At 45.9% G+C, this 17,500-nt stretch overlaps 3 protein-coding genes across 6 annotated transcripts in view; 2 read left to right on the top strand and 1 right to left on the bottom strand.

Moving 5' to 3' along the window:
• Positions 1-2,588: 2,588 nt before the first annotated feature.
• LOC125954762 (histone H1-like) lies at positions 2,589-3,686 on the bottom strand. The gene has a single exon (XM_049685321.1). It carries the CDS (start codon positions 3,565-3,567, stop codon positions 2,815-2,817), a length of 753 nt encoding a protein of 250 aa, XP_049541278.1. The 5' UTR covers positions 3,568-3,686; the 3' UTR covers positions 2,589-2,814.
• A 2,211-nt stretch (positions 3,687-5,897) lies between these two features.
• LOC125954763 (histone H1-like) lies at positions 5,898-6,895 on the top strand. The gene has a single exon (XM_049685322.1). It carries the CDS (start codon positions 6,019-6,021, stop codon positions 6,769-6,771), a length of 753 nt encoding a protein of 250 aa, XP_049541279.1. The 5' UTR covers positions 5,898-6,018; the 3' UTR covers positions 6,772-6,895.
• A 652-nt stretch (positions 6,896-7,547) lies between these two features.
• The window catches only part of LOC125954758 (sortilin-related receptor-like), a 20,773-nt gene continuing 10,820 nt past the window's right edge, over positions 7,548-17,500 (top strand). The window contains exons 1-2 of one of the 4 annotated variants that reach the window (XM_049685313.1): positions 7,548-7,691; positions 8,732-9,343. In XM_049685313.1, coding sequence (XP_049541270.1) covers positions 8,906-9,343 — 438 coding nt within the window. In that variant the 5' untranslated portion in view covers positions 7,548-7,691; positions 8,732-8,905. Of the gene's footprint in view, positions 8,220-8,725; positions 9,344-17,500 lie in introns of all 4 variants that reach the window. The other 3 variants (XM_049685309.1, XM_049685312.1, XM_049685310.1) reach the window with 3 other exon arrangements.

Below are 17,500 nucleotides of genomic sequence, written 5' to 3'. Positions count from 1 at the left end.
AGCAATGCTCTGGTATCAGAATTGCAAGCTTCTGTATGTTACACTTATGTATGTTTGCAGCTAAGTAGGAGCGAGTATGGAGGGGCAGCCTCTTAATTCCCACCTTTAGTAATTTCCAGCCTGTCAGTATAGGTGGGTTAGGAGGAGAGGAGTTTGGGGGTGGGGGAGGAGACGAAACTGAGCACTTGAGTGAGCTCGAAATGTTGTTTAAATGTAGCATTTTCCATCACACCGATAACTCCTAACGCCGCGCGCTGTCTACGTGCTTCCCGCGGAGCGCAATGTTTCTATTTTTAGTATAGGAACCAGCTTACACGAGCGATAACAAAAGCAATGCGGTTTTGCAAGCAGATATAAGTTTGCCGAAGTTCGCTCGAACTCGATAATCACCATTTGGCGAACGCTACTACGCGACTCTTCGGCTATAAGAATATTAATAAACTGAAAACTGATGGAAAAACGAAAAAAGAAGAAGGCATAATTATGCTGCCTCTTCCCTCTATCTTAGAACAACCGTGTGCGTGTACTGTCGGATCTTTGCTATTCGCTTTTTTCGCTTTCCTTATTTTTTCTTATTTTGAACAACATTTTGGTTGAAAGAAGTGTATAGACATAGAATTCACTGTAAGTCAATGGTCACTACTGCGGTGCTCTCAAGAACGTGTTTTGGTTTCGGTATTGTCTGCAATCAGCCTCCTCAGCATAGTTTCATCTTCGAAAAGGCGAACACCACAACGGGAAGAGTGTTCAATTCTCTTTACGAAGCTAAGAAACGCTGTTTTGGATTACTTGTAAAGATAGAGTGCACAAGTCTATTATTTATTACCAATACCTCATTGATACCTTCGGTTTTGTGCACCTTTTGCTTTTCTTGATGTGCTCGTTCAATCACCAATGGGATATGCGTCTCAGTGTGTTGCAGCTGCTAAGCGGAGAAATGGGATGGGGGACCTCCATTCCAACGATAGGGCGCATCACCCTGCAGCATGTTAAGCGTTATCGTAGACACTAAGAGCACGCAACAACCCTTACATGCTGCAATCTATTAGTCTTCAAAGCACATCGATCAAGGAAAGTAGAAAGAATGTTACAAAAACTAATATAATTAAAACAACAAGGTGAATATAAATGCGGCAAAGCAGCGCGCGCAAAGACCAGCAGCTGAAAAAATGATTGTGAAAATGAACAAAAAAAAATGGAGGAAAATCAATCAAATTTAAGCATAAATTATATATTTTTAAACTGCCAGCCTATGATGAGAAAATCTTGAGATAAGAATGCATAATTATGAAATATATATATACACATATGCCTAAAAGCGACAAAACACAAAACAGAAAATCAAACAAGAAACGGTGAACAAGCGGAATAAATAGCATTACTTGTGTAAGTATTACGAATATGTTGCTTTGTATTTTTCTTCGCTTTCTAGTGGCTCATCTCGCTTATTTGGTGACTTGAGTTTGGGTGTGAAATGAGGGAAGAGAGAAGCAATTGCCAGACTTGAGAAACGATAGTCGCAAGGGAGGAAAGTGCACTTTTTGCTGAACGGTTAGCGTGGTTTATGGTAACAAAACCAAAAAGAAGGAGCTTTTCATATATTACTTACCGGTACTCCAATTTTGCTGCCGTGTGTTGATTACTTGATTAGAGCTATTTATTTGCGATCTACAGTCAGAATAGGGTAAGAGAGAAATGAAAAATCATCTCCCCGATTGCACATGTGACCCGAATGAAGTTGCGATAAAATCATCAAGAGAAAATGGTGTTTAGTGATACAAAATTGGGTACAAATTACAATAAAAAGAAATTTAATGGAAACTCTAGCAACTGTTCACCGAATTGGCACTGGGTAGCGTAGGCATTTAAACGGTGGCCACGACTAATACCGCACATCGCTTGTTTGCTTTGCTTCTAATCAATCTTTTTATAGTTTGATGCGATTGCTAGCTTTGCTACTTGTGTATAGCGTGAACTATCGACTATCGAAAACGTGGTGTAGCAGTAGTTCTTGGAATTCGTATGACACCTTCCAGCAAAGAGAGACGTTGGCCAAACAACAAACGCTTGAGAACATGTAAGAAGTAAATGATTGGAACAGGAATAGTTTTTTTTTTGTTCTTGTCAAATGAATATACACGTATAGCTGTAATATCATTTCCATAAATGTAAACTAGGATACAGTTTGGAAAACAAAATGAAAACGCAACAGTGAGGCGTTAAAGCATTGTTATGCGCTACGTATGTGTAAAATCCTCTGCACGCGATTGCAGCGATACAGAAAAAGGAACTACGAGCACCCTACAAACCGCAAACTCTACACCAACCGCATACTTGAGAGGAAAACTTTGCAAAACCAATTTCTGCTGGCTGGCGGCAAGTGATCGATTCGTGAATAAATTCTATAGATATTTAAAACAAATGTGTCTCATATCAAACAAAATGCTGTATAGTTATTTTGGCTGTGTTAGCTGGAACTGATAAGAGGGTGTCTTCATACGAAAGAAATTCGGAGGTAGCGGACCTAAGATTTCAGCATCGTCCTGCAGCTGCCAAAGCAGGCTGAACTTGTTGACGAAAATGGCCTAGACCTCCCGGTAGGAGCAATGTATGAGTGTGCAAATAACATTGTTTTAGTACCGCGTTTATCTCTAAAGAACTGATGCGAGGCAGCTTAAAATTTAAGCAAATTTAAGTAATGGAAATGCTCTTTTCTCGATACATTCTGTAGCCCTGAAAAGGGCTGATTTTAAGGGTTTGTGAAGAACTCTCAATTCATCTGCTGGCACTGCTTCATATCTCGAGCTCGATGATTTACTTCTTCGTGGCAGCAGCCTTCTTGGGAGCGGCAGCTTTCTTCGCCGCACCAGCCGTGGCCTTCTTCGGTTTCGGAGTCTTGGGCTTGGTGGCTCCCGTCTTCTTCGATGGCTTCGTTGGCTTCTGTTTCGGCGTTGCAGGCTTCTTAGTGGCCACCTTCTTCTTTGCCGCGCTCTTGACTCCTGCAGCAGCCTTCGGTTTCTTCGCGGCTCCAGCAGCGGCCTTTGGTTTTTTGGTCGCTCCTTCGGCCTTCTTTACAACCTTCTTCTTCTTCTCGCCAGCGGCCTTCGTCGTGGCAGCCTTGGGTTTCTTTGCAACGGCCTTCTTCTTCTTGTCTCCCGCACTTGCAGCCTTCTTCTTGGGAGCCACAACCTTCTTCTTCTTCTCTACCACAGGCTTCTTGGCCTCGGCCGACAGCTTGAACGAGCCCGTGGCACCAGTGCCTTTCGTCTGCACCAGCTTGCCGTTGGTCACGCCCGTCTTGAGCGATCGCTTGATGAATGGAGTCAGCTTGGCCACATCGGCCGTGTAGTTCGCCGCCAGATACTTCTTGATCGCTTGCAGCGACGATCCGTTGCGCTCCTTCAGCGCCTTGATCGCGGCAAGGATCATGGTGTTCACTGGCGGGTGCGTCGCTACCTTCTTCGGCTTCTTCGCTCCCGATGCGGCAGCCTTGGCCTTCTTTGGCGTCTTGGCTACGGCTGTTGGGACTGCAGTAGGAGCTGCTACCGTTGCTACGTTATCTGCCATCGCTTTCACGAACTCGATACTCGCCTATGCCTTCTCTGATCGTTTGCTGCGATGAATGCTAATGCTTTGCTTTGGATTGGAGGGGGTTGTTTATGCTTGCTCTCACGCACACTATCGTGTCTGATGCTGGTTTTACGAGTCTCGATTCGGCTCGACGTCATCTGGTCCCTAGGATTGCAACTCTCGAATCAGACCCGCTCGCGCCATAACGTTCAATTTTGTGGCGTTGCGGTAGGACATCCGCAAAGTTGCACTTTTACATTTTATCAAATAACTTCTTATTTTTGCTCTAATCAACTGCTTTTTTCGCTGAAATCATTTAACTTACATCCCATGCTATCCACGCATGCACACAACATATACCTATCGAGTAGCTGTGTTGCTCCAATTCGAACGAGAACCTCCGAAATCGTAGTTTTTCGTAGGATTGTTTGTCTTTAATTTAATAAAAAACTATCTTCCAAAGGTTTCCCGGTTCTATGTTGGGGCAAATAATGTGCTATCAGTTCTAAAGTATCGAAAAAGTATCACTTGATCAGTTTGCCGGCTCGTTGGACAATCGAAAAACCGCGAAAACAAAAGTACGTCGGAGCCAATGGTATCGCATTTTCACGACGCAATCATCGAGTACGTGCAGCAACGATCCTTCCCAAATCAAATAAAAGAACAAATTTCAATTAAAAATTGGGAATTTATCAATGAAAAACCTCATGAACCGTATGTTTGATGTAAAAAATATTTCAGATAATGGAATATTAGAGGTTTTCCATTTGCTTCAAACCCGTACATTAATGAGCTCAGTGGCGACCCTGAATATGCATCCAACAGCGCCGTTGCCTTCGATGAGTTTTGAAAAAAGGAAAGAAACTTTTCGGTTCATGAAATCAGGAAGAATGCAGGTGAACAGTTTTCACGAAATAGTTAATGTGTTTTATATTATGGAGAAAAAATATTATATGCCCAACTAAAATACGAAATTTGTCGTAAATAACTTTCTCAGGTAATCCTCAGGAGATTCCTCACCACGTTCGCAGGTCAAAGTACGTGGAGAGGAATCACACGTTGATTCCTGTTGGCTATAGACTTATACCTGTGTTCAAAAATATGGTTTCTACTAGATTAAAATAAAAAAGAATAATTATGTGTCATAGCCTAGCTGTGTGCGTAATCGTTACCACAGAAAGTAATTTTCGTAGTCACAGAAAAGTTAAAGTGATTCAAATTTCATTGAATTGGCCATCTGATATTACCTCAATTAATCTAATCGTGTGTTTTTTTCGATGGTCACTAATTAGGATGATCACCTTTAGGAAATGATAAGCAACAAACTGATGTATACTTTCTTTAACTTTGAACTGAGTTTCAATCGTTGTTAAAAATGCCTCTATTTTCATGCGCTTCAGAAATCCCCGATCATTCGGTAAATTATCAAACCGAGAATAATCAACCAGGCGAACATACTGCAATCCAAACTATAAATATTGTTATGCGAATAATTAGGAATGATTTTAATTTCCTTTTCAGCTTCAGCAAAGGATAGCTTAACATTTTCATTAAAACAAGTTGACAAAGTACCAGTGCGAAAATTGTCCGTTGCCGTATAGGTATTTCCGCAGCAGCATGAATACCTATACCAACGCTATACCTTGGCGACGCTCCTATTGCCTGCATCTATTTTCTTTTTTTAAAATACCTTCCGAACTACTTTACCTCATTATTTTTTGATGCAACATCATTTCATAAGATTTTTCATTAAAAACTGCGCAATTATTCAATGAAAACTATTGTTTTATTTGATTTGCGAAGGATTGTTACTGCACGTACTCGATGATTGCGTCGCGAAAATGCGATACCGTTGGCTCCGACGTACTTTTGTTTTCGCGGTTTTTCGATTGTCCAAAGAGTCGGCAAACTGATCAAGTGATACTTTTTCGATACTTTAGTACTGATAGCTCATTATTTGCCCCAACACGAAACCAGGGAACCTTTGGAAGATAGATTTTTATTAAATTAAAGACAAACAATCCTGCGAAAAACTATGATTTCGGAGGTTCTCGCTCGATTTGGAGCATCACAGTTACTCGATAGGTATATGTTGTGTGCATGCGTGGATAGCATGGGATGTAAGTTAAATGATTTCAGCGAAAAAAGCAGTTGATTAGAGCAAAAATAAGAAGTTATTTGATAAAATGTAAAAGTGCAACTTTGCGGATGTCCTACCGCAACGCCACAAAATTGAACGTTATGGCGCGAGCGGGTCTGATTCGAGAGTTGCAATCCTAGGGACCAGATGACGTCGAGCCGAATCGAGACTCGTAAAACCAGCATCAGACACGATAGTGTGCGTGAGAGCAAGCATAAACAACCCCCTCCAATCCAAAGCAAAGCATTAGCATTCATCGCAGCAAACGATCAGAGAAGGCATAGGCGAGTATCGAGTTCGTGAAAGCGATGGCAGATAACGTAGCAACGGTAGCAGCTCCTGCTGCAGTCCCAACAGCCGTAGCCAAGACGCCAAAGAAGGCCAAGGCTGCCGCATCGGGAGCGAAGAAGCCGAAGAAGGTAGCGACGCACCCGCCAGTGAACACCATGATCCTTGCCGCGATCAAGGCGCTGAAGGAGCGCAACGGATCGTCGCTGCAAGCGATCAAGAAGTATCTGGCGGCGAACTACACGGCCGATGTGGCCAAGCTGACTCCATTCATCAAGCGATCGCTCAAGACGGGCGTGACCAACGGCAAGCTGGTGCAGACGAAAGGCACTGGTGCCACGGGCTCGTTCAAGCTGTCGGCCGAGGCCAAGAAGCCTGTGGTAGAGAAGAAGAAGAAGGTTGTGGCTCCCAAGAAGAAGGCTGCAAGTGCGGGAGACAAGAAGAAGAAGGCCGTTGCAAAGAAACCCAAGGCTGCCACGACGAAGGCCGCTGGCGAGAAGAAGAAGAAGGTTGTAAAGAAGGCCGAAGGAGCGACCAAAAAACCAAAGGCCGCTGCTGGAGCCGCGAAGAAACCGAAGGCTGCTGCAGGAGTCAAGAGCGCGGCAAAGAAGAAGGTGGCCACTAAGAAGCCTGCAACGCCGAAACAGAAGCCAACGAAGCCATCGAAGAAGACGGGAGCCACCAAGCCCAAGACTCCGAAACCGAAGAAGGCCACGGCTGGTGCGGCGAAGAAAGCTGCCGCTCCCAAGAAGGCTGCTGCCACGAAGAAGTAAATCGTCGAGCTCGAGATGTCGCAGTGCCAGCAGATGAATTGAGAGTTCTTCACAAACCCTTAAAATCAGCCCTTTTCAGGGCTACAGAATGTATCGAGAAAAGAGCATTTCCATTACTTCAATTTGCTTAAACACGCGAGGATGCCCTTGAGAATGAGAGGTACTTCGATGATCAATATTATTTGTTGGGTCAATCGTTGTCGAATGGTTGAACACAAAGTTCGTTGTTCATATCAGTACTGCTGGTATTGTAGAGTTCTTGTGTTGTACGTTTAATTTCGTAATTTATTAGTATTTCACCCTTATGCGGTCAAGCCGTTCAATTTGAGATTTTTAAAGGTGCTCGACTTCACGTTCTGTGTTGTGTGAGCGAAAATCAAGCACCCATATATTTATGCGCTCTTTTTCATAGGGCTTGCGCTTCACGATCTCGTTTAAATGTTCTGGTTGAAAGATCCTGTTTGGATTCAGCTCAACTCGCTGAGACCCTAATTTTCTCTTTCTGGTGATCTTCCTGATATAAGAAAATATTAAAATAGGTCATCGGAACGGACACGGAAAACATAAAAAATGTGAATGAGAAAAGTTAATGTTGGGAATTATTTGAGTAATAGTCTCAAGCACGCTTCAGGTTCAACACGACTTCAACGCGAAATCCATAAACGTCGACGGCTACAGTGATGGTCGAGAAAATATGAGCATTCTTCGTGTAAAAATGCAAAATTTTCAACAAAAATCTGCGAACGAATCGAAAAATCAGCACAACCCTGAAAACTGTTTTTCCACCTCGCTTTCCGTATTCCGACTCCCGAGCATCGCTCTATAAAAGTGGGGGATTCTTAACGCTTTAGAACTTTTTTGTGCGCGTTAAGAACAAGTTCAAGCCGCTCGTAGCTCCCGTTGTCGTTCTCGTTGGAAAAGTAAGTCCGGAAAGTGTGGAACCGATGCGCGAATAGATCCAGGAAAAGACGGCCCGAAACCACGAAAAAAAAAGATTATAAATCCTTCTGTTGCGAAGGATCTGTTGTTTTCGGTGCGGTGCCGTGCCTTCCCTTCGGCGCGTTTCTCGTGTGTGTTTCTGTTCGGAGGAGGGGAAAAAGAAAAGTGAAGAAAAGAAAAACAGTGAGACGTAAGCACTTTTTCCGCATTTTCCTTCGGCGGGTTTTGCGTCGTGGTCGAGCCCCCCTACCTCCTCATCACCGCCGCCGTGGTGCACCTGATTAGCCGCCGACGTGTAAATCACTTGTCATCCAACCCTGTCCATCATTCAGCGGCAGTGAAAGAGAGCGATTCTTGATTTTGCGATCCCTCATCTAGAGCCCTCAGCAGTTCATCCGATGTCTCCGGCTGGCTAATCTGTTCCGTTCCAGCCCCCGCCATCAGTGTATGTGTGTGTGTGTGTGCATGTTATGTGGCAATTTACACGGCACAGATAAAACGCTCGCTAGGTAAAAAAGAGGCACCGCCGGCACGGAGGCTGGGCTGCTGGTCGAGGATAACCCGCGTCAATAAGGATGCCATCGATGCCGCGATGAAGGCATAAAAGAAGCTCCATCTACCCTCTGCGTACTGTTGTGTGTTACATGCGTTTGTGCGTGTGTGTCTGTGTGTGAGTGTGTGTTTGGCTGGATTAGATGTGCTGCAACCTCGTTGTCCGAGTTCCTCGCCTTCTGTGTTGCCTTCCCTCTTGACTGGTCTGTTCTGGTCCCTCTGTCTGTCTTTTTTTTCTCTGGTCCGGTCTTTCTGAGAAACGAGATCATCTTTGACAGCCACCGGTCGGACGGACAGGCCGGATGTTCCACTCCGCGGATCGCAGTAACCACAGTTGGCCGGCCGATTGTGTCGTGCATCGTTGATTGTGCTCTCTTGCTGTGTGTGTGTGTGTGTGTGTGCCGTGTCATCACCCGCATGGGTTGCTGAGATTTACCCCCCGAGTCTTTCGTCTGCTTTTCAGCGACAGATTCGATTAGTGAAAACAATAACAAGCGTTGCTCTCGGCAAACGCGTACGTGACTGTGATTGAGTGTTAAACAGCAGCCGCTGGAGCAGCTGGAGCAGCTGGAACAGGAGAGGAGTCCCTCTGAGTCGCGGTGCGCGGAACGCCATCGCGCCCAGCAGCAGCAGCAGCAGCAAGATGGCGCATCCGGTGGTAGCGGCGACGGCGGCAGCATCATCGTTCGGACGACAGCGCTGGCTGCCAGCGTTTCTACTGCTGGCCTACATCGTAGTACCGACGGCACAGTACGCCACCGTGCGTCACGGCTTTCCACCGGACATTTTGCACGTGGAGCCCGACATTGAATCGGTCCGCAGGATGCCCCGTTCGCTGACCTTGTCGATGACTGACGCGAACGAGCACGATCCGGAGGTGAGCGCCCTGCTCGGTCGTTCCCGGTTTCTACGCGAACAGGTGCAGCAGCAGCAGCAGCAGCATCAGCAACGCATTCGGCGTGACGTTAACCCGAAGCCGAGCGGTAACAAGACGGTGACCACCGTGACTCCCGCTGCGACCGCATCGAACGTTGCACCATCGTCCGAATATTCTTCGTCGTCTTCGAAAATCGTTGCAAAGGTAAGAGAGAGAGAGAACGGCATGGGAAATAGCGACGATTTCTCGCGCATTCTGCCGTCACGGCCTACTGTTCACGCGCGGCATACGGTCATATGTTTCTGTGTTTCTATTGAACCTGCCTCGCGCGGTCACAACGTTATTTACACAACGCGGTATCAGTCATTCTTCCCGCGTCACCGACGTACGGGGGAGGAGGAGGGAGAGGAGCAGATGAAGCAGGTTGTTGATAGATGGACCCACCGCCGGAGGTGCCGCCTCCTTTCGCATTTATTGCCGGCTTGATACGATTGTACGTAAACACCGCTCGTGATTAGTTTGCGTTGCGTGGCTTCAATTCAAAAGCTCGTCACCCCGTGGCCTGCAGCTGATCGGTTCTCCTCTTTCTCGAGGTCGTCGTCGTGGTCGTCGTCGTCGATGGTATTTCCATTGCGTTCTTTGAACGAGAAGTCATTGCCCCCGCACCCGGAATGGTGATATGAATGGTAAAGGGGAGAAGGGAATTCAGTGACACACTTCCATGTGATTACCGCGGGGGGCCTCGCTCACTCGCTGTAGCAGTCAATTAGCATATCCTTCCCCGCTTCCTGTGCCACTTCTAATCAGAACCATCTTCTCTTCTAGCCCTCCCACGGTTGTGGTTTTTAGTTTGGGATTTCGGAAATCGGATTTCAAAATTGTAAAACTCATCATCATTCAACAACACACATTCTCTCTCTATCCGTCGACGACGGCACCACGGTAGCGCAATGACGCGGCAAGAAGTACCTCGCGCTATTATCGCGTAGCGAACACCACACCCCCGCATATACTCCGCTGACTTGCGTCAAGTGGTGCCACCTTCGTCCAGTGCGAACAAAGAACAACTCGGTCGCACCGTCGTCGCGGTTGCTTTGTCAATTTGTCAAAATCGAGCGAAAACTGTAAACAAACGTCGCAGTAACCCCTGCCAGAGATAACGCAGGCAAGATACCGCCAGAGATACCTGCTTTTGTGCGAGGGTGGTGGTGGTGGTGGTGGTGGTGGGTGTTGTGTAGCTGCAGGCAACAGTCCATGTATCGATGCAGCAACAGCAGCAGCAGCGACAGCAGAACCTGCGCAGAAGAGAGCGAATCCCTTTTTGGGAGCGGAGTAAATTTTAACAAAGTGTGAAATTCACACACACACACACACATACACACACACGCGCGCACAGTTACAGCAATCCTTCTACTACGAAGATAAGGTGCAGCTGTAGCAGCTGGCAGTAATTACCTCATCACCCCCGAACCGCTATTTTTTCCATGGGATTTATTCGCATTCTTTTTATTAGCGATAATGATCCGGAATACGCTCTCTAGTCACAAGTCAACAGCCATGAGCGTTCCCCATGTTGGCCATGATGAAGGAATCAGCATCCTGTTCGCTGATTCCTTGTTTGTACCAATGAAAAGGGGATTAGATGTTTTATCAGGAAGCGAAGGAAGCGATCGTTGGAACGTTGTCTTTTCATGATTGTTTCCCTGTGCTGCTCTTAACGCACTGGTGGGCGGCTGCCGGGTCCTCGATAGAAGAGAGAAGTCAAGTGCGCGCTCGAGAGTGCTTGAAAGTTGTCTTATCTTCAATTTTACTACCGGCAGGCCGCAGATAAGCGACAAGACAAACTCTCTTTAGAGTCAGTGTTTCAACGGTTAGGGGGCAGGTTTTGCATTTGGTGTTCCTACACCATCCTGTAACACGTTAACGTCCTGCTCCGTGGAGGAGAAGGAGTAGCTGGAGTATCAATTTCCCTCTCGCTCCTTTCCTCGTAATGCTAATAACACTAATGAAGAGAAAGGAAAGAGATGCGAAGCGAGGCGGGTCGAATGATACATCACTTCATTAGCACGCGCGCGCCGCCATGGATGGCGACGAGTCGGATGCACATCCTCGTGAGCATCATCATATCTTTGCTATTCTGCTTTCTTTCGGAACGTACGCCTCAGTAGCAGCAGCGGCAGCAGGAGTCTGTTCAGCGTAATCCGATATAGACACTTCCTCTGTCGCTCTGTCTTTCGGCCGGATTGTATTTGCCGGTTGCACCGTTGTTGGTCGTGACTGCAGCGACGAATAATCTGCGTCAAGTGTCGCTTAACTTGCCAACAACGACGACGACGACGTCGTCGACGAACCCTTGGCAGGTAGTACTGGTAATCCCTCAGCTGAAACTTAATTACCGTAGACATAGGGACCATATGGTTATTCAATTATTCTCTGTTCTTTCGGCCACACCAAACCAAAGGCATCGAGGCCTTTGGGCGCTGGGCTTTCGGTTAGTCAATTCATGCAAAAACAGCTCCGGTTTACAAGCGTCCGAGCCGCAGCCTGGGAGGAGCGATTTTATGATGGTGGTACGGTGACTCTCTCGTGTGTCATCCCGCATCATCGTGCACATTCAACCATGGACAATGATTGGATACAGGAAAAAAATGGGGCAAATTAGAAACAGACTCGCGAGATGGATGAGAGGAGGCGCCCGTTTCCCATCCACAAATCGTCGCCCTCATAGGAGAGCAGCAAAATTGGACAGAGCGTGAGCGATGGGTGTGTAATGCTGGTAGCAAACGATCATTAGAACTGAACTCATGAAGGGCATAGCGGAACACCCATCATATCGTGCTGTCGTGTACGATTTAGTGTTAATGGAGTGTGCCCTGTACCGAGTACCGGTAGTTGTAAAGCGCTGTCCAGCCATTTAATAACCTCATTTGGACGCATGTTAACATGCATGTCGGGTTATCGCTGGGCTTGTAGAGGTAAAGCGATGCCGGGCAGAACATGTGAAATGGTGGTTCAGATTGCTCGAGCTTCCTACAAAATGATTCAAAATTTGGAAAAATTTTTACCTCATTTCGTGGGTTTTTTTGCTTTCAAAATGTTTTTTGTAGCGCCGCACTAGCTGTTCGATGGAAATGGTTTCGATAAAAAGATTTGAAATGATAAGGTCATTGCGTCACTTGCGCCACTACGCAAATGCAGAAAGAGAAATTTTGCTCGCTAATCATTTCATTTCCTTTTTTTCATCATATCTTTGTTCCGTTGTTGCCCCGTTATGAGTGAGGTAATGTTTTCGTTTTAAACAACGTTGCCCTTTTCCATAAAACCCATTTTTCGAGGTATTTTACCTTTTAAAAGTGGATTTTGTTTTTTTTTATTATATTTTTGTATAAATATTTACGGCAGCTCGCTTCGAATCTACAGTGACTAAGGATGGCTTTTTAAATACTGCTTCAATTTTGCTTGATACTTCAAACAACTTCGCTACAAACTTGAAATACCAAACGTAGGGTTATGTTCGTAGCATCTCTGTACCTCCACCAATGCCTGCTGTTTTTTTTTTGCAGTTTCAAGATGATGGAAAATTGTTCGATAACATCGAGTGCAGTCCCATGTAAATGTTTTCGCAACATTCGTGATAAACCTGCACATAATCTGTAAATTATTTACTTCTTTCAATCGTATCTGTCTTCAGCAGTTTCTATTAGAGTGAGACAGTACGGTACAGAATATGTTTTGTAAATTCAAATAATATATTGTTATTTTCATTAAGTGATTTCACCAAGTGGTGAGGGTCATGAGGATCCAACTGCACACCCGCTGCAGCCGTTGTGCCAAAAAATATTAAATAGTTAGCGCTTGAGAAGCGCCCAATTTCTATCACAAACGTTACGACAATATTTTGACGGCAACGGCAGCGAATCCATGAACTGGTTTTCGACCATTGCCACAAACGGTACCCACCAAGGTCAAGGTACGCAATCCAAATACAGAGAATCTATTTTCTTATCTCGAAATGATGAAATAGCTCATGCTAATCAACGAAGCATTGTATTGTGAAGTAATTTGCTAATCAAATGGCATGCCAAAGCAATTAACGATTGGCTTTAACACTTCACTGTGTTTGTGAATAGATGAATGATTCATCTATCTATTGCTTCTTCTACGATTTCTTGGTCTCGATCGTGATTCACATGTTACTACATACACACATGGGGGAAGGATCGATGGATCGCGCTTATCATCGCCGAACAAAACCGAACTTTTAAGCTTGAACTCGCATCGAACGCATCGCTGGTTCGTGGCATCAGATGCAACGACGCTGGAGGATGTGCTTGCTGTGAGTAAAGAAAAACAAACGATGATTGAAATCCAAATTGGAATCTCACTATCACGATTGGGATGACCCCCAACCGCGGGGGGCGTCTCTCCCAATCTTGTCCGGCAGACAATTTCCGTTTGTTGATTCTGCTTCCTGCCAAGTGGGTTGTGGTTCAAACGTTTGCCGGCAAACAATACAACAGTGTGTCATTCTCCGACTTCCTCACTTGTTTCTTTCTTCCAATAGAGCACACGGTACGAGTGGGATGCCGTTGGTGGTTTGAGATGTGATTTACTATCATGGTCGGTTGGTCAGTCAGCCAGCCAACCAACCAGCCAGCCAGCCAGCTAGCGCCTCCATATTCCGGAAGCATCCAATAAAGACCTTATCAATCGTATTTTACTCAATTGAATCTTCCTTCTCTCCCGTTCTCCTCCATCACGTTTACTACGAATCTCGAGTCGCTTTGTTCGTCACGATTTGTCTCCTGTCTTTTTTCGGAATAATTTCTGTTGTGCCTCGTCGTTTGATGTCCTGGAACGGTACGGAACGTAGTAGGAAGGCGATGGATTAGTGTGAGCATTTTTGCTTAAGGATAGAGTTAGCAATTCCAACGATTCCTATGATGTTCGGGGAAGACTAGCTACGCCAGTCTAAGTACACTATCAGTAATTGCAGCTGCGTTTGTACGTGGCATGTGGCAAGTGAGTGGCTTCAGTAAGCAACAGTCATAACCATTTCGTCAAAGCCGATTGGTGGTCGGTTGGATTCCGTTAGAAGCAGCAATGCCAGCAAGACGCACTGTCAGCAAAATCCGTAGAAGCAATGAGCTTTGTTGCACTATTATCAGCCTCACATAACCACAAATACACATCAACATAGACACTCGCATGGTATCATATGTGGTAGGAAATGAGTCAGACAATTCCCGCCGTTTTGGCGGTTGGATGTTATGTAGAATCATCAGGGTAATCGCCATCAGCAACTCTTTTGCCTCGCAACTGTGTCGCAACGTGGGACTTTCCAAGTGTCCTCTGGCCTTGAACTAAGATTTGCGCTTAGGATCTTGGTGGATTCAACTCGCGTTACTTAGGGTGCAGGGTCACGATTGCAACTTTGACAGTTTAAAAAACTTCTATTGGCTGTCATTTTGGCGACTTCTCGAAAGTTTATTTCGGATCCACGATGGCTCCTTTGTTTTGCAACTCTCAGACAGATTTTTTAAAGTTAATTTCCAACCTCAAACTCAAGAAAAGTAGCACTTGAAAGAAAGTTTATTTAATTTCTATCGTGCTCGACCACCACTTTAGTTCAACCTCTTTCTGACAATTTTTAACGAAAAATCGCTATCATGAGGACATGCACCTGTACTGTTGATACACATTGCGCTCCGTGGAGTTAACTGTAGTCGCGATGACACATCCCGGTTGTGTCTGATTGTCCCATAAACCAGTGCAACCTTGGATGGACATTATTCTCTTAAAGTTCCCAATTCTGCTTTGTTTTCTCCAATCCGAACCGGCCAACGGGTAGTAGACAGCATTTGTTTCTCGCCACTTATCGGATACATACTCATCTTCTGGACACGAGAAGCCGCCCCCGGTCACCGGTGGTGGTCCTTTGTACGCTTCACTTGACACTAATGGCACTTGGGTACAAGTAGTATATACTACGGGGGTTTGTACCCCCCCATCACCTGTGCTTTTGTGTGCTCGTTGTAACGCGAGAACGCCTTAACGAACGACGGGGGACGAGTAAAGGGGACATTATTGGAATTGTTTTCTATTTTTGCAATGAAAAAAAGAAGCAAAATGAAGAAAACAAAATACACACACACACACACACACACACACAACGAGAAGCGCAGGTTCATAAGACCGTGAAGAAGTCGATTTGTTTGGTTTGGATTTTTTTGTTGTTGTTGTATTTCTTCTTTTGCCATTCCGCGTTTCATGCGCTGGTGGCCACCGGTGTTACACTTCTCGTTCGTTCGTTGGGGTTCGTTCCGCCGTTTGTGTGTCGTGCGCTCAAGTTGTCACAGAAAGAGAGGCTTATGGGGCCGTCGTGAGGCCTCTTCAACCACCTTTTCTTCCTCCACTTTTCGCTTTGGTTTAGTTGGACTATAATGCAATGTTGTACCCAAAGGCACCAGAGGGGGGCAGGCCAACGTAGCGGACGGTTATGACTTGCTTTCCAATGTAAAACTTTGCAATTTTGTCCACCGATCGATCCTTCCCACCGGTTGTGGACGGTGATGGCACTGTATTGATTATACTGCACGACGGAAGCGCAGCTCTCTTTTGCTTGATGCAATCGTCCACCGTGTTTCGCGCTGGTGATCCGTTACCAACCCCCGTCCTGGCTCACGGGCGCATGTGTCACTGTAAACGTGGCGCTTCTTTGTGCCGGATCTGTGTTTTTTTTTGCGGGGAGATTGATGAAGTATCTAGAGCATTCTTTCAGCGTGAACACAAAGAATCGGTTTCGCACAATTCCCTAAGTAAGCAGCGCAATTTAATGTGCCTTCAATAAAATTACGGGCGATGATTCATAAGACCCCATAACAGATGTGGGTAGGCCGATTTCATTTAGTATATTAACGTTGAATTGTATACGGCCCTCGACCGGGCCGGTGTTGTGGCCTTGCAATCCACGCCTATAATTACCGCACTCTAATGCTTCCGGTCGTGACAAAATCTGAGGGAAAAAAAGAGTCGCGGATCCGGGATTAAAATGATTCATTTCGTGGCCGAACACGTGTCCAGCCATAATGCCATGCTGGCATGGATAATGATGTTATTGTGCTGCGTGCTGTGTCGTCTATGGTGCGATTGGAAGAGAGCAATTGTGGCATTCCCGGTTCTTCCAGATTATCACACTCGAGCGTCCCGTTTCTAGGAAACGGGAAGCCGTTATTCTCGCCACGAGAACGCATCGCACACACATACACACACCGGAAGAGAGACTCCCGGGTCTTGTCTCGCTCGCAGTGCATCGCATCGCATCGTCTGCTCTTGAATTGAATTTATGGCCACCAGCTTCGAATAAGAATGTGGTTCTGCCGCTATCACGACGACGATAATCGTCGCCGTTTGTCTTTTGCCATGCCAAAACCGCAAGCAAGACCGTCCGCGAGACTCTAGCAGCAGCGGATGGATGGATCGCTTATTTGCACAGTTTTTAGACGCTGCATCCTCCGATGCTCTGACGGTGGAGAGACGGCTTTAAGCCAGAGAAGTAGCATCCGTGCCCCAGAAGCGAGCTCTAGTCATCCTGCCACAAAGCGATGCACTGCTAATTGTGCTAACGTTCATATGTACCACTTATCGACCGACAAAGTCGTTTGACCACCGACGACGAGTTTGGAAGCGATTTTTGCAAAATATTTATGCAAGCATCGCCGTCTCCGATTGCGCGAGAATAAAATGCTCTCGATTCTCGATCGCCGTTTCTCTGATGGTACTAGATTGTTTTCCAAACTACTTTCTTCGGGGCCCTTTCGCATACGGGAAAGTAAATATTTATGGACTGACATGGGGGGAGTCTGTTTGTTTGAACGGAGAAGCTAAAAAGCAATTATTTGCCTCATCTGCGCTCTGCTTGAGCATTTCGCGGAGAACTGCTAATCACAGCAAAAAGGAAATTTACTTACTCTGCCTGCCTGCCTGCCTGCCTGCCTGTCCCCCTTCTCATGTTCTTCCAGTTGCGAAATGTGATACACTTCGCTTCGATATCGATGCCCGCTTTGAAGTATGCGAACCGCACGCAAAACCCAAACAATCGCTTTGTGATGACTTATAATTATAACATAATTATGCTCATATTTCGTGCGGCCTCTTGAGCTTTGCTGACCAAGCGATGAGATGCTGGCTGGTACGCTGAGACAGCAGGAAGCATTCCATTGACTGTTGGGTGGTGTTTTTGCTGCTGCACTCTACGACGTCGCGATCATCCGCGGTTGGTGGGATGCTTTAACGCTGATAGCATTTACTGAGCAAAGCGCGATCGTACGTAATCGTCCATGTGAACACATTTCGTAGGAA

The sequence above is a fragment of the Anopheles darlingi genome, chromosome 3, assembly GCF_943734745.1.
Source record: "Anopheles darlingi chromosome 3, idAnoDarlMG_H_01, whole genome shotgun sequence".
Lineage (NCBI taxonomy): Eukaryota > Metazoa > Arthropoda > Insecta > Diptera > Culicidae > Anopheles > Anopheles darlingi.
The sequence above is the reverse complement of the archived record's forward strand: the minus strand, read 5'-3'. Positions and strand labels throughout refer to the sequence as shown.

What these genes read in the sequence shown, in the direction of transcription:
- LOC125954762 (XM_049685321.1), bottom strand. Translation starts at nt 3,567, where the DNA reads ATGGCAGATAACGTAGCAACGGTAGCAGCTCCTACTGCAGTCCCAACA.
- LOC125954763 (XM_049685322.1), top strand. Translation starts at nt 6,019, where the DNA reads ATGGCAGATAACGTAGCAACGGTAGCAGCTCCTGCTGCAGTCCCAACA.